Source organism: Hippocampus bargibanti, linkage group LG14 (genome assembly GCF_051943395.1).
Source record: "Hippocampus bargibanti isolate YZ-2025 linkage group LG14, ASM5194339v1, whole genome shotgun sequence".
Lineage (NCBI taxonomy): Eukaryota > Metazoa > Chordata > Actinopteri > Syngnathiformes > Syngnathidae > Hippocampus > Hippocampus bargibanti.
In genome coordinates this window covers 19267688-19283050 of record NC_142747.1, presented here as the reverse complement: position 1 = coordinate 19283050, position 15363 = coordinate 19267688, and the positions used below count along the sequence as shown (strand labels likewise).

The 15363-nt window shown below is 42.1% G+C and overlaps 3 protein-coding genes across 3 annotated transcripts; 2 read left to right on the top strand and 1 right to left on the bottom strand.

Moving 5' to 3' along the window:
* On the bottom strand, positions 1–3822 carry LOC148888706 (nucleotidyltransferase MB21D2). Its single transcript, XM_089013096.1, has 3 exons — positions 3570–3822; positions 2183–2565; positions 1–1119 (listed from the first exon to the last, which is right to left on the bottom strand). Exons 1-3 carry the CDS (start codon positions 3820–3822, stop codon positions 238–240), a joined length of 1518 nt encoding a protein of 505 aa, XP_088869222.1. The 3' UTR covers positions 1–237.
* Positions 3823–4883: 1061 nt separating this feature from the next.
* On the top strand, positions 4884–10408 carry LOC148888705 (presenilin-associated rhomboid-like protein, mitochondrial; the record flags this gene model as incomplete). The annotated part of the gene is made up of 11 exons (XM_089014329.1): positions 4884–5019; positions 5796–5929; positions 6000–6048; positions 6810–6905; positions 6994–7143; positions 7930–8000; positions 8102–8203; positions 8304–8401; positions 8579–8679; positions 8751–8807; positions 10276–10408. Coding segments are annotated over 11 exons (1110 nt in total), but the record flags the coding sequence as incomplete, so codon positions are not given.
* Positions 10409–11557: 1149 nt separating this feature from the next.
* LOC148888704 (claudin-7-like) lies at positions 11558–15080 on the top strand. Its single transcript, XM_089013107.1, has 5 exons — positions 11558–11774; positions 12517–12681; positions 12756–12837; positions 13717–13839; positions 14804–15080. The coding sequence occupies exons 1-5, from the start codon at positions 11558–11560 to the stop codon at positions 14907–14909; spliced, it is 693 nt and encodes a 230-aa protein (XP_088869233.1). The 3' UTR covers positions 14910–15080.
* Positions 15081–15363: the final 283 nt, after the last annotated feature.

Genomic DNA, 15363 nt, shown 5'->3' with positions numbered 1-15363 from the left:
GTCAAAATATCCCGGTGGATTTCTTTCAGTGGATTTCACCAAGTACATTTGTGAATCTCAGCCTGAAAAGCAGTGCAGACATCCACATGGGAGTTCCTTGGGTGACTTTGTGGATATCATTCTGAAGGCCTCCAGCAGGTAAACATACAGCAAGTGAAGGGGAACTAAGACTAGAAAATAGGCAGATGACTTGATAGTGTGACACAGGAATATAAACAACACGGGGCAAAAATAACATTAGAAGAACTTGTCATCTATGCGGAAGTGTGGCCGCGTGACATCATCTGGATTAATGAACACCGAGATGGACTTCCCAGGGTTCTCCGTGACCAGTTGCTGGAGCTTCTTAGCCAAGCGGTCGTCCGGCTGGTTCTCTCCGCCGGCATCCGACTGCGGCGATGGTAGGTTGCCGGTGCTGCCACGCCACTGTAGCTCCACCGTCAGCCTGTTAGCGGCCTTGGCGTGTTCGATGGTGGTGCGCAGGTGCTCGGCCGGGTCGGAACGCACCGAGGAGAGCTTGCGGGCGTGGAGCACGGCAGTGTCATCTGATAGGTGCTCCAGCATGTTGCATTGCGGGATGAAGTAGTTGGGGCATGTCTTGTTGACCAAACAGTGCTGCAGGTCGTCGATCAGACCGAGCAGGAAGTGGGCGGAAAAGTCGTCCTGCGCCAGGTAGTTAGCGGGAAGCCGGTCGCAGGCCCATAGCATGACGCTTCGCAGGTGGTATGGGCTCACCGCCTTGGGACGTGACAGCAGTTTGACAATGATGGCCTTACACGCCTGGTAAGCCTGCATGAGGCCAGGCGAGATGCACTTCTTCAGTTGCACCTCGCTACGGGCGAACGACAGCCGCCACTCGTTCTCCCGTCTGCCCTTATGCGAGCAGGCTGGTACCAAGTAGAAGCCGCTGATAACCTCCTCCTCTGTGATCTTGCCATCCCAGAAGTGGTTCTCCATCAGCCAGCTCTGGGCCACGGCCGGCCAGCCTTTGAAGGACACCACGGGCACAACGTCGTAGAGCATCCGGCTGCTGCCAACACCGAGGATGACCGATACCACGGTGCCGTTACGCTCCACCTTTTCCACGCGAGGAACGCCCCTCTGAGGCTTCTTCTGTACCTGTATGGGCGGGAGCGTTTTAGGACAATTGGAAGGACAGCTCCAAGGTTAGTACGTGTTTTAGAAGCAATACTGTCAGTAAACAAGATTACATAATTGTTTGCCCCACTACAAAAGCAACATGTTTTCTTTCAAGCAGAAGTCATATTACAAGAAAAAGAGCAAAGCCGCATACTTATCACCATTGTTTTTAACATATAATTTAACTCGTTCACTGCCAATAGCAAAAATGTGTCCACTCCAGTGCCAGGGTTTTTGTCAGTTTCACTCAAATTCCAGGACCGACAGAATATTGAGGTTTAGGACTACATAAACATTCAACGCAGCGTAATAAACCTTGGATTATCTTCTTTCATCAGAAAAAATAGTTTATTCCTAAATTATATGGGTCTGGAGTTATATGATCTTGAAATGGGGGCGGCTGTACAAAATACAATGTTATACATCCATATTGATTAATATAGCGCTTTAAAAACAGCTTAAACTGTAACAAAGCGCCAACATGGACAAAAGGCAAATGCTGCCCTCTCGTGGAAGGGAAAAAACATTTCCAGAGGTCTGACCAGTGCTGTATCTGCACCCCCAGGAAGAAAAAAAAAAAACAGAACAAATACGGGAATGGCGCTCAACAAAACCAAAGGCAAATGCTGCCCCTTCACGGAAGGGAAAAACATTGCCAGAGGTCTGACCAGCGCTTTATCTGCACCCCCAGCAAGAAAAAAACTAAACCCAAACAAATTCGGGAATGGCGCTCCACGTCATATTTTCAATTCCCGAATAAATCCGGGTATGTCAGTGAATGAGTTAATAAATTCTGATATTTTTTTTTAAATACAAGAATAAACGCGCAAACCGTAAATTTGTTTTAGATTAAAGTCCCTCAACAGTTTCTGTTGCACTGTCTAGGTAAGAGAATATAGTATTACCGTATTTCCCAGTATATAAGGTCCACCCAACATCCTTGGTGTCATGTTCTGCTTTTGTTTCAAAGATGTATTTAGTTGTCAGTTACTACAAACTATGTCTCTTTATTTTATTATGTTACAATAAAACAACAACACACCTCCAGAAGCACCAGCGATACAGCCTGATAGAACCAGTCGGCCACCAACGTGGGCGAGAAGAAGTAGTTTGAAGCTCCGCTGATGTGCTCCACAACCGTACAGCAGTCCTTCCACTTGCTGATGGTGCCCTCGTCAAAGAGGCGGAGGCTGAGCCAGGAATGTCCCAACGCTGAGTGTCTCATGTCCAGCGTAACTGGCTGATTGCGGTCATGCAACTTGAGCGCCGGGACAAGTAAGGTGAAGTCCATGTCATAGTCGGCGCCGCGCGCATATACGCTCAGTTCATCCGGGTCCATGTCCACGACACCTTCGCGCACACCACCCGACAACAGCAGGTACTCGTTGGCCACAGGCAGCTTCTGGTCCAACTTTTGGACCATTCCTGAAGAACAAACAATTTAATAATAATAATAATAATAATAATAATCTCTTCTTCTTTTCCTTACGGCTTTTCCCTTCAAGTGGTCGCCACAGCAAATCAGTGTCCTCCTTCATTAGAGGTTTGATTCGCATGTTTGTTTTAGCCAAGCTTTTACGTCGGATGCCCTTCCTGACACAACCCTCTGTATTTATCCGGGCTTGGGACCAGCACAAGAAGACTTATGTCCCTTTGTGGCTATAGAACAAGCAACTCGTTCGGGAAAAGGCTCCCAAACACAAAATGGTCATCGGCACAACAACATTAAAAAAAGCAAAAAATTGTTAGCTGGCTAGCTGTTGGCTATCTGGCTATCTATTCACTATTTATTTATTATCCATTAGCTAGCTAGCTAGCTATTAGCTGACTCGCTGTAAACTATCTAGCTGGCTAGCTGTTGGTTATCTGGCTATCTATTTGCTCTCCATTAGCTAGCTAGCTAGCTTTCTATCTATTTGAGTTACTTCGGGGTTGAGTGAAGGCTAGCACGTGTGGCTGCCGCTGCTCACCCACAGAAAAACTTTATCCTGTTACTGTAAAGTGACCTTGAGAGTTTTGAAAGGCGCTTATAAATGAAATGTATTCAAACAAACAATACGAAAGATTTAAGAAAGGATACACTACAAAAGTGGCATGCCTTCAATGCATACAAAGGATTCTGTGCAGGGATAAACACTATCAGAAGCACAGATCTACATTTACAACTGAATTAAAGTGGTAATCAATTTTTTTAACAATCGTTTTCATTCCGCAGTGTGTGTCTTGGCCAACGGGGTTATTTTTTTTCCAGTCAGGTTTCAGTTGCCATGGACATATTTCATCCAATGCCTTTAGGACCTCTTGCAGGACGTGTATTAAAATGTGTCCGCGTTTATGTTTCTCGTATCTGCGTCTATTTATGTTTGTTTTAAATTTGTGTTAACGTGTTTATGTATGAATACATTTCAACATGTGTGTAGGCTCCTCACCCAGCATGGAGAAGATGAAGTCCTTGGCTGTGTGTATCTCCAGAGCCCGTTGATCGTCGTACTCACGCTGGTCGTGCTTGCTGAACTCCTGGATGAGCCGGTTCAGATCCTCCATGCGGGATGCTGACCTAAAGTCCAACTCGGGGCCGACGCCGCTGCTGCCGTGGGGCAGTCTGCCGGCGGCAGCCATGGTGGGGCTGTTCCCGAGGCTTCCAGCCGAGCCGGCACGACTGGAGAGAGCAGGTGCGGCCATGATTCCTCCTCCACAGCGGTTTCAGTGATGTTTCACACTTTACTGCTGCCCGGGATGGTGAGCCGAAATAGGCGTAAAGGAACAGAATCAACGCCAGCGGAACGCATCAAAAATCACATCCACATCAGCTTAAACAACAACCGGAAATAAGATCTGTACTTCCGCTACTGGGCCTTCACAATTTAGCTGCGTTTTCATCGCGTATCCACTTTGTGAAAACAGTTTAACATGAATTAAAAGACGAAATTGAACCACCTGTCGATATAACGTCACAGTCCAAACACTTTCATTGAGCAGATAAAAAAAATAGGTATATTTTATTGTGAAGGTTTTGTCAGAAGTGGCGAAAAAACTCGCTAAAGTAAAGTCTTTTACTGTACTTAAATTAAAATTATCTCAAATGTAATTACTTAAAAAAATATATATTATTTCAACAATTAATTGTATAGATTTATCCTATGGAACCGGCCTGTTTTGATATAGTAGAAGCTAAAATGTCCAAATAATAGTAATCGGTAAAATAAATACGTAAGTAGAGTAAAGACACGTGTAAAATCTACCAAAGCAAAGCAATAAAATAATATCCTATTTATTGTTTTGTTCTTCCGACTTATTTATTATTGTCCTCTTGGCTTATTCAACCAACCGCCTCCACTTGCTCTTGACAGCGCTCGCCAACCCGGAAGTGAACAGTTGCTCCAACATGGCGGCATGGAGGGGCTTCGGCGTTTTACTTTGTCGGACCAGTGAGGACGTTCTCCGGAGCACGAGGGGAGGCAGGTGGGAGACTTAGCTGCAGGAAGAGCACAAGTGAACCCCCGCTGCTCTTAGTTAGCAATGTCCTGGAATATTCTGTTTGGAAAGGCTTTGAAGAAACCATTCATCGACTCTAACCTGTATTTCGACAACCAACTTCATCATCAAAAATTAAAACACAACAGTCATAAATTAAATCTTGTCATTCCCTTTATGTATAACAGGTGGACTCACAACTTGCAGCAGCGTTCCGGCTTCCGCAAAGTCGCCAAAAAACCCGACAGCAAAAAAATTGAGGATGAACTTGGACACTTGGACTCAGCAGAAGTGGCGTCCCACCGGCGCACGTCCAGTCCTCAGTGGGAATCGCCTCCTCCTTCGTCACCGAGCTCGCCACGTGCATTTGGCCGGCTGGTGCGCCCGTTGCTTTTCACCGTGGGGGTAGGTGGTGTCATAGATACAATAATGGTAGATCGATGAGAAGGTTTCTTCAGGCGTCATCTGAACGTGTCGGTCGTTTCGCTTCTTATCCAAGAGGCTTCGTCAGTGAACTAAAATCTTTTGCTGGTGGTTTTGGCCCTATATATATCCCTACTGTCCAGATGTCATAAAACAGCAAAACCCTTCACTAAATCGCCATGGTGGGGTGAGGTTCAATTTTGATCGTTCCTACAACCGACTTTTTAGGCAACATAGGCTTAGTTATACCGATGAGGTGATACCAGATCAAATGGGGCAATCAGGCCAGTCGTAGGCCCCATACTCCGGCAGGACAATAGAAGTAATCAGTGTAGCCGCAGGGAGTAGTCCTCTGCTCCCCCCAACCTGAGAGCAGGAACCAATCATAGCAGAGTCTTGTACCGCCACGTCTGGACGGTAGGGATATATATATATATATATAGGGCCAAAACTACCAGCAAACGATTTTAGTTTGCTGACGAAGCCTCTTGGATAAGAAGAGGAACGTCCGACACCTTCAAAGAAGTACAGATGACGGCTGAAGAAACCTTGTCATCGATGGACCACTCTTGTACGACTGAGAACTTACACAGACATATAATGGTAGATAATTTTTGGGGGGTTATATGAGCTTCAAAACAAAAGAAAAGAAATGTTGCAAAACAAAGCCATTTAAAAAAATAGCTATTAGCATTAGAGCTAAACATAACATACATTCTTCCACGCAACACATGTGCTGACTTCCTGTCAGTTTACAGGCTGCTCCTTCGGTTCGGCGGCCATCTGGCAGTACGAATCGCTCAAGTCTCGCGTGCAAAGCTACTTTGACGAGCTACGAACCGATTGGCTGGAGAAGGTACGGCCGCAGAAGCGAGGGGACGTCCGCAAGGAGGTTTGTAGATTGATTGACATCTGTTCCCCGCTCGCACATGCTTGGCTCTGATTGGTTGGTTGTATTTCAGGTTAATCAATGGTGGAACAGCTTGAGTGAGGGACAGAGGACGGTCACAGGTGAGGGGATGTCCATTCATTTATCTGTCTCCCCATTCATTTGTGTGCGCCGGACTATAAGGCGCACCTTCAATGAACGACATTGTTTTTTTTCTTGCTTGTGTGTCAATAAAGCGCTGGACAGACCTCTAGCAATGTTTTTTGCATTTCCCTTTTTTGGGGGGTAACCTTGAGAGTTTGGAAAGGCGCTTATAAATGAAATGTATTATTATTATTATTATTATTATTATTATTATTATTATTATCAAATAGATAGAAAGCTAGCTAGCTAGCTAATAAATAGGTAATGGCCAGATAGCCAACAGCTTACAGCCAGCAAACTAGACAGCTAATAGCTAGCCAACTAGCTAATGGATAACTTGAGTGAATGCTGGCGCGTGTGCCTGCCGCTGCTCACCCACAGAAAAACTGATCTTCTGACTGTAAAGCGACCTTGAAAGCTTTGAAAGACGCTAAGAAATGAAATGGATTATTATTATTATTAGCCAATATGTATGTACTGCATTGTATTTTGGACAGCCACCCTCATTTCAAGCTCATATAACTCCAGACTCGTATACCTTAGCCATTAACTTTTTTTTCTGATGAAAGTAGAGTGTCTCAGGTTTCTTACGCTGCATTGAATGTTTATGGTAGTCCTAAAACTCCATTTGTAAAGTGACGTGGAGAGTTTTGAAAGGCGCTTAGAAATGAAATGGATTATTATTATTATTATTATCCTTTGATGTCTTTTTTTTTAAGTTGTCCCTTCTGTTTCTCAGCCATCATAGCCGCCAACGTGGTTGTTTTCTGCTGCTGGCGAGTCCCGCGGTTTCAGCGCTCCATGTTCAAGTACTTCACCGCAGACCCCGTTTCCAGTCAGACAAACATCCTTTTTTGGGCACTTTTATAACGGCAATCAAATTCTTATTTATATTAATATATTGTGCATGTGTTTGACTCCAGAGACGTTGTGTTCCCCGATGCTGCTGTCCACCTTCAGCCACGTGTCCTTCTTCCATATGGCCGCCAACATGTATGTCCTCTGGAGCTTCTCCACCAGCGCCGTCTCCATGTTGGGAAGGGAACAATTTTTGGCTGTCTACATGTCGGCTGGTAAGAATACAACATGCACACACACCTGTGCAAGTCATAAAGTTACATCATTCTTGCATATATTTAACTCATTCACTGGCAGACGATGTGCAATGTCCACTCCAGTGCCAGGGTTTTTGTCATTTTTACTCAAAAACCACAAAATATTGAGTTTTAGGACTACATAAACATTCAATTCAGTGTAAAAAAACATTTGAGTCTCTTCTTTCACCAGAAAAAAAAGTTAATTCCTAAATTATATGGTTCTGGAGTTATCTGAGCCTGAAATGAGTGCGGCTGTACAAAATACAATACATACATATTGAGTCATATCGCGTTTTAACAACAGCTGACGCTGGAACAAAGCGCTAGCATGGAAAAAAAAACGGAAATGCTGCTCCCTCGTGGAAGGGCAAAAAAAAAACCATTGCCAGAGGTCTGACCAATGCTTTATTGGCACCCAAGCAAGACTTTTTCTTTCATCAGAAAAGAAAAGTTTATATCAAGCTCACTTGGGTGTAGCGTTACCTGCATTGAAAGTGGGTGCAGGGTAAATGCTACCCCCTGGTGGGGAGGGAAAGACATTGCCAGAGGTCTGACCGAAGCTTGAAACGCACCCCTAACCCCGCAAGAAAAAACAAAAACCGGCTAAATTCGGGAATGGCGCTCCACGTCATGGTTTTCAATTCCCAAATAAATTCTGGAATAGCAGTGAATTAGTTAAAATAAAAGCTATGGTTAACACAAACTAAAATAAATGATTTAAAAAGTGTGTGTGTGCTCGTGTGTGTATGTCTGCTCGCTCAGGCGTGATTTCCACCTTCTTCAGCTACGTGTGCAAAATGGCCACCGGGAGATTTGGTCCTTCTCTGGGAGCGGTAAGCCATTTGCTGCGTCATGATGCGTCACCATTACATAATCCATCCAACGTTGTGGTACTGTACAATATATGTTGAATATAAAATGTGTGTGTTTTAAGTCGGGAGCCATCATGACCATCCTGGCTGCCGTTTGCACCAAAATGCCTGAAGCCAAACTGGCCATCATCTTCCTCCCGATGTTCACTTTTAGTGCGGCCAACGTAAGCCTGTACATTCACTCAACACTCTATCCATCCGTTGAGAAAATTCCACCCTTCTATTTCTGCATTCACTCGTCTCTGTCTCTTCGTCTCCACGCAGGCACTGAAGGCGATTGTTGCCATGGATACAGCAGGTCTGGTGCTGGGATGGCGCTTTTTCGACCACGCAGCTCATCTGGGTGGCGCCATGTTTGGCATGTAAGTCCTGAATGGTCGTTCGTAAGGTGAATTTGTTCTTAAGTTGCTTCAGTGCTATATTTTGTATGGGATGTATCTTTAAGGCTTATAATTGTCTGTAATTTGTTTGGCAGATGGTCAGTTAAAATATAAAAGTGTTGGAATGCATTGAATTTGTATTCTGGTTCCTTCCCGCAGTTGGTACATCCTCTTTGGACACGAGCTGATTTGGAAGAACCGTGAGCCATTTGTCAAGTTTTGGCATGAGCTACGGACTGGTCGGGGTGGCGGAAATGGGGGTGAGCGAGGAGGATCCACGTAGGACATTTGAACGGACTTGTTGTAAAATTGATAAATAATATCTGTACAGATCAGCCATTTGGCGTACTTCACCTGAAGAGCAACAAACGTTTTTCTTACTTTATTAGTAAGTAGTCTTGACAAATATGTTTCATCATGTGATTCATAAATGTTGATATACTACAACAAAGTAAAAGTTGCTAAGACAAGATGCAAAGCTGATTCAATTTTGGTGGAAATCGACCTTGACTCAATCAATCACAAAGTCAGAAATGTAAAACCACTTCAAGTCACATTACGAATTGAACCTCATAATGAGCAATGTCATTTGTTATTTTGATCATACACTCTTAAAAATAAGACAATGATCCCCCATTTTTTTATTTAAACCTTACTAATTAGAACTTATTAAACTAACAGGTCAATACAAAATCATATTTAGTGATATGGCCTCTCATTTTGCCCACTTTCACATTCGAGGTAATGTCAACAACCTGTTGCTTTTATGATGTTTTATGTATTTATGTGACACCAATAAAGGCGCTATCTAAAATCACCAGCAGGGAAGCATTTGGATTGAAATCGCAATAAACCACATCAAGAGCTGTTAAACCAATAAATCCTAAAGTGGCGGAGTTCTGGAATTAGGTTAGCATCATATTGGCATACCTGTCAACCGGACGCATTTTGGCGTATTCTGTACGATTTTTAGATGTGCACGGCATACAAGAAAGTTTGTACTGGAAACGCAAAAATTGTTCAATATAATTTTTAGATATTTTTGATTCCGTTTTTATCGTTCAATAATAGCAGTAGTGTTATTTAAAACAAACATTTTTACTCGTAAAAAGTGAAGTCGAGCACCGAGCAAACAAGTCCGTGTGAAACGTCTCGAGAAGACAAGTTCCGGTCAAGTGGAATTTTATTTTGAAATCATGAAAACGTTTTACCGTGTTTATTTTCGCCTTAATATTATTATTATTATTATTTATAAACATTATACATCGTAAGAACACAATGTCATTTTTTTTTCAAATTCAATTTGTTCTAAGCAAAAAAGCCACAATGCTCTACAACAAAGAACATACTTGATTATTAGTAGAAATACGTTGTAATGTGTTAAAAGTATTAATGTTTACGTGTGAAATTTTGTTAATAAAATTGCGCAATGAACTATTACACACGCGTAGGTTTTTTTTTCTCAGTAAGTAAAGAAATATTGAGCCGTTAGTAATGTGGCAGCTATGTATTAGGTCAAAAATATTTCCAGGAAAAAAAACGTTTTTTTTTCACGTGACAAATTAGCATTAAATCGGTTACAATGTCCAGGAGGGATTTTATTTTTATTTGTTTTTGATTTTGTTATTTTTTTTAGATGTGATTTTGGATGAGTCCACTTTGACAGACAGCAGATGTCCTGCAAACAAGACCTGTTTGACAGTCTGAAGTCCACAAACTGGCTCTCACATACACAAAGTGCACTTTTAAATGAAAAGTCAACTTCACTCATGAGCTTGAATCAAGTTCCTCGATCGCAATTAATTGTTTTTCCCCTCAAGTAAATGTCACTGTTGTTTGTTTGAGCTTCTTTTAAGGTGAAACTACCATTTTGATGAGGACACACCGACAAGTGTTTTGGAGCATCGGCTTTTTAAAGAGTTCATTGACCCGAAACGCGGTTCAGAGCTTTCACATCACAAAAGTGACCTGAAAGCACGACTCTGGACAATAAAGCACAACTTCTCATTGCCCTCTTTCCACAGTTTTGAGCAGACGGTAAGAACCTGAATATTTGGATTACTGTTTTTTCCAAATATGGCTTCTTCAGACTCTTTTTTTAAATTTTATGCTATGTATTTTTTAGTTTGTATAATTGAGGCTGTTCTAACATTAGTCAAAACACTTTAACCACCATGTTTTCGCCTCACTAAATGACAAAAAGTGAATTTATTGAACATATTTGTTTCATTCAACAGTTTGGTGTAAATGTTACAAATTGGGTTGCTATTGAACAAAATACCTGTTTGTTTTTAAATATCCAAAATGACCATAAAGTGGCGTCTTCCAACTGAAATGTCAGACCTCCAATGAGATGTAAGGTATGCTTTTATGAATCTTATTTTTGTGGGTCTATTCAACACAGACAAGTTGACCAAATTTTATGTTGCAAAGTCAAACTGTCTCCGGGGTTTACGTTTTCAAAACATCTGAAGGACCCTTGCTTGTGAGCAAAAACAATTGTGAAATGGCGGATTCAAAACAAAATGGCTGACTTTTTAATGTGTTTTCATGTTCATCTTCTTGACTTTTTTGTGGGTCAATAATAATAAATTTGATTTATAAGCACCTTTCAAAACTCTCAAGGTCACTTTACAGTCGCAGGATAAGTTTGTCTGCGGATGAGCAGCGGTAGCCACACACGCCAGCGTTCACTCAACCCGGAAGTAACTCAAATAGATAGCAAACTAGCTATCTAGCGAATAGATAGCTAACAGCTAGCAAATAGATAGCTAATAGCAAATTAAATCAACGAGGCTTTTCCATTCATCCAATTCAAACTGAATTGCTCTCAAGTCAGGATGGACAAACGGACTGGTCGCCCATAAAAGTAGGACTTTTTGAGATTAACGGCGTCTTTTACGAAAGGTCAAAAAAAATTGTTGATATGACGAATGAGTGCCATGTGGAAGCCATCTTTTTTTCCGTTTCTTTTCAACAAAACACAAAAAAATATAATACCGGAACAATAATGTCTAATATGGCTAAATAAATGTATGATTTTTTTTTAAACTAAATTTAACAGCTACACACCCCCTAGTTCCACTTTCCAAAGTTAAACTGACCTTTTTTTTTCCATGCTTGTGAGTGCAGCGCATCATGTCCACGGGCCTGCAGATTTGCGGCTTAGTTGCGGGCGTGCTTTCATGGTGTCTTCAATCCAGCTGCACATCGTCGCAACTGTGGAAGGTTCGCAGTCAGGCGGAGTCACTGAGTAGCAGCCAGTGGCAGTTTGAAGGCCTCTGGATGAGCTGCGCTGCCACCTCGCTGGGAACGCTGCAGTGTCACAAGTTCAAAACTCTGCTCGGCCTACCAGGTCAGTCGGACGGCGTTCGGTCAGCGTTCATTTGAACTCATTCGGAAGAATTATCGGAGTTTTTCTTTCTCACCGTTGATTGAAAGAGTTGTACATATAGCTATGTAGCTGGCTAGCTATCTATTGGCTAGCTATCTAGCTAGTTATCTACTGGCTAGCTATCTAGCTAGTTATCTATTGGCTAGGTGTCTAGCTAGTTACCAATTGCTAACTATCTCGCTAGTTATCTACTGGCTAGCTATCTAGCTAGTTATCTGCTAGCTAGTTATCCTAAAGCTCAATATTTTGTGGGTCCTGGAATTCGATTGACAATGACAAAAACACTGGCACTGGAGTTAACACGTTTTTGCACATTTCTGGCAGTGAATGAGTTAAAAGGAACTCACAATAGTTCACGTTTTCCGCAATATAAGGCTAATTTTCTCAAAAGCTGACATTTTGTAATCCAAAGCGCCTTATATATATGGACCAGTTTTCTGACTTGCATGGACTTGGATGTCACATTTTAAATGCATAGCAATGAAGCTGTATTGTATTGTATTCCGTTGAGTGCAACTCCAGCCACTACAACAGTTTCAGTGTGATTTGAAATACAGTTTTAAACACACTGGTTAATTTTTCCACACATACATTCAACATTCTAGTTTGTCCACATGTATATCTAACACTACAACTTGTTTACATGTTTATAAAATGTACATCAGACAAAACAATATACCCACGCGTGTATGTATTTGGTCAGTGCATGTGCAGGTGTGTCGCGCTCTGATGATGTCATCTCTGGTGGTGGGCCTGGCCGCAATCATCGTGTCCATTTTAGGACTGAAGTGCAGTAAAGTGGGCGGAGGCTCCGATCAAGTTAAAAGACAATTTATCCTGAGTGGAGGAATTATGCTCATCCTATCAGGTGCAGGGACACAAATTCGGGCATGCAATTGACCCCCAAAAAATGCTAATCTGTCTGTCTGTCTGTCTGTCCAGGGCTGTCCACCATTATCGCGGTGTCTTGGTATGCTGGCAAAGTGATCCATGAATTCTACAATCCTCTATACAATGGAGTCAGGTGACCGTTTTAATTATGATGATGACGACCGTCATTGATGTAATATGATGGTAAAAAGAATCAGAATTATTGTGATGATGACACGATGATCATCAGAATGATCATGACAGGTTTCTTCAGCCGTCATCTGTACTTCTTTGTAGGTGTCAAGATGTTTCGCTTCTCATCCAAGAGGCTTCGTCAGCGAACTATTTTTTTTTGCTGGTAGTTTTGACCCTATATATATATATATATATATATCCCTATATAGCCAGACTCTGCTATGATTGGTCCTTGCGCTCAAGTTTGGGGGAGAAGAGGACTACTCCCTGCGGCTACACTGATTACTTCTATTGTCCTGCCTGAGTATGGCAGGCCTGATTGCCCCATTTGCTCTGGTATCACATCATCAGCATACCTAAGCCTATCTTGCCTAAGAAGTCGGTTGTAGGAATGAGCCAAATTGAACCTCACCCCACCATGGTGATTTAGTGAAGGGTTTTGCTGTTTTATGAAAATCGCTTCTTTTACTCCCCTTTCAAACCATCTATTTTCTTTCGCTGAGATTTTAACCTCACTGTCAAACTTTAGTTCGCTGACGAAGCCTTTTGGATAAGAAGCGAAACGTCCGACATCTTCAAAGAAGTACAGATGACGGCTGAAGAAACCTTTTCACCGATGGACCGCTCCTGTACGTCGATGATAACATAGACGATGACAATCATCATTTTGACTAAGACTGACTCCATAAAGCAAGTGATGACAAGGACACACTGACAGTCATGATAAAGATGGGCAATCATTAAAATGATGACAACGATAGTCAATATAAAGCTGATGACAACATCAGTGATGATGATGATGATGATGATTATGATGAAGAAGACGCATGCATTGCAGGTTCGAGCTGGGCACTGGGCTGTATCTAGGTTGGGCAGCTTCTGGTCTGGCCTTGTTGGGAGGTGCAATGTTGTGTTGCTCCAAAAGAGGAAGTGCTTCCTCTTCATCCTTCCCACCTGCACGGTATGCGTAAATGAAATTCCATCCTGCAGTACACCCGTTTACACTCACAGGGGGCAGCGTCAGGCCGCTCATGACATTTTCCTTCTTTTTTTTTCTTTCTTTTTGTCTTTCAACATTTTTTTAACTCATTCACTGCCAGACGTGCAAAAATGTGTCCACTCCAGTGCCAGAGTTTTTGTCATTGTCACTTGAATACCAGGACCCACAGAATATTAAGTTTTAGGACTACATAAACATTCAATGCAGCGTAAGAAACCTTAGTCTCTCTTCAGAAAAAAAAAGAGTTAATTCCTAAATAATATGGGTCTGGAGTTATATGAGCTTGAAATGAGGGCGGCTGTCCAAAATACAATGCAATACATACATATTGCTTTATATAATAATAATAATAATAATACATTTCATTTATAAGTGCCTTTCAAACTCTCAAGGTCACTTTACAGTCACAGGATAAGTTTTTCTGTGGGTGAGCAGCGGCAACCACATGCGCCAGTGTTCACTCAACCCGGAATAACTGAAATAGATAGAAAGCTAACTAGCTATCTAATAGCTAGCCAATAGATAGATAGATAGCTAGCTAGATAGCCAGATAGCTAATAGACAGCAAATAGATAGCAAGCTAGGTAGCCAGCTAGATAGCCAGCTTGATGGCTTTGTCAACATCAGATACTCACATCGACTCAATAAATACATATTGTTTTATATAGCGCTTTACCAACAGCTGAAGCTGGAACAAAGCGCTAACATGTAAAAACGGGGAAAAGCTGCCCCCTTTGCGGAAGGGAAAAAAATTATCAGAGGTCTGACCAGCGCTTTATCGGCACATGAAAAAACTAAACCCGAACTAATTGGGAAATGGCGCTCGATGTCATATTTTCAATTCCTGAATAAATTCATGAATGGCGGTGAATCAGTTCAAGTCCATTCATTTTTTTTTAATATTTATATTTGTATCATCCCACAGACATTTTTCATACAACTACTCCAAAAGCGGTCAAGGTCAGAACATGAACATCTACAGAGCAGCCCACGTTTCAGACGGCGCTGGCAGCGGAAAAGCTTACGTGTGAGTCGCTCCCTGGACGGATCATCACAATTCCACGTCGAATCATCATAATTGATATTTTTATGTATTTGTAACCATTTTACGATCTGAGTTCTGTATCGCATTAAATCGTGAATTAGGAGAAGATCAACCGTTTTTTTTCGGTGAAAATAAAAATCTTTAAGTGACTTCTACAGAGCGGATTTGACAAAGATTCCACCGCATATAGCTCTATTTTACCTTTTAAGACTTGCGCTGAATATTCATGAAGTCTTGTTTTCGAGTTGATGACGATGCCCAATGTGACGTCACAGAGGGAACGCCCCTGACTGAGAAAGTGACACACAATGCATTTTGGGTACTTTTTTACGTCTGAAAACACCGTGTTGATCGCGAAATTAGAATGAAAACTACATAAATAACGCGATGGTGAATCGTTGTGTATCTCAGCCAATTGCGGTAACGCGCATAAAGAAGGT

What these genes read in the sequence shown, in the direction of transcription:
- LOC148888706 (XM_089013096.1), bottom strand. Translation starts at nt 3,822, where the DNA reads ATGGCCGCACCTGCTCTCTCCAGTCGTGCCGGCTCGGCTGGAAGCCTC. An exon ending in CTTCATCTTCTCCATGCTGG is followed by an intron (nt 2,566 to 3,569) that starts GTGAGGAGCCTA and finishes TTTGTTCTTCAG; the next exon opens with GAATGGTCCAAAAGTTGGAC. An exon ending in TATCGCTGGTGCTTCTGGAG is followed by an intron (nt 1,120 to 2,182) that starts GTGTGTTGTTGT and finishes CCGCCCATACAG; the next exon opens with GTACAGAAGAAGCCTCAGAG.
- LOC148888704 (XM_089013107.1), top strand. Translation starts at nt 11,558, where the DNA reads ATGTCCACGGGCCTGCAGATTTGCGGCTTAGTTGCGGGCGTGCTTTCA. An exon ending in AATTATGCTCATCCTATCAG is followed by an intron (nt 12,682 to 12,755) that starts GTGCAGGGACAC and finishes CTGTCTGTCCAG; the next exon opens with GGCTGTCCACCATTATCGCG. An exon ending in CCTCTATACAATGGAGTCAG is followed by an intron (nt 12,838 to 13,716) that starts GTGACCGTTTTA and finishes CATGCATTGCAG; the next exon opens with GTTCGAGCTGGGCACTGGGC.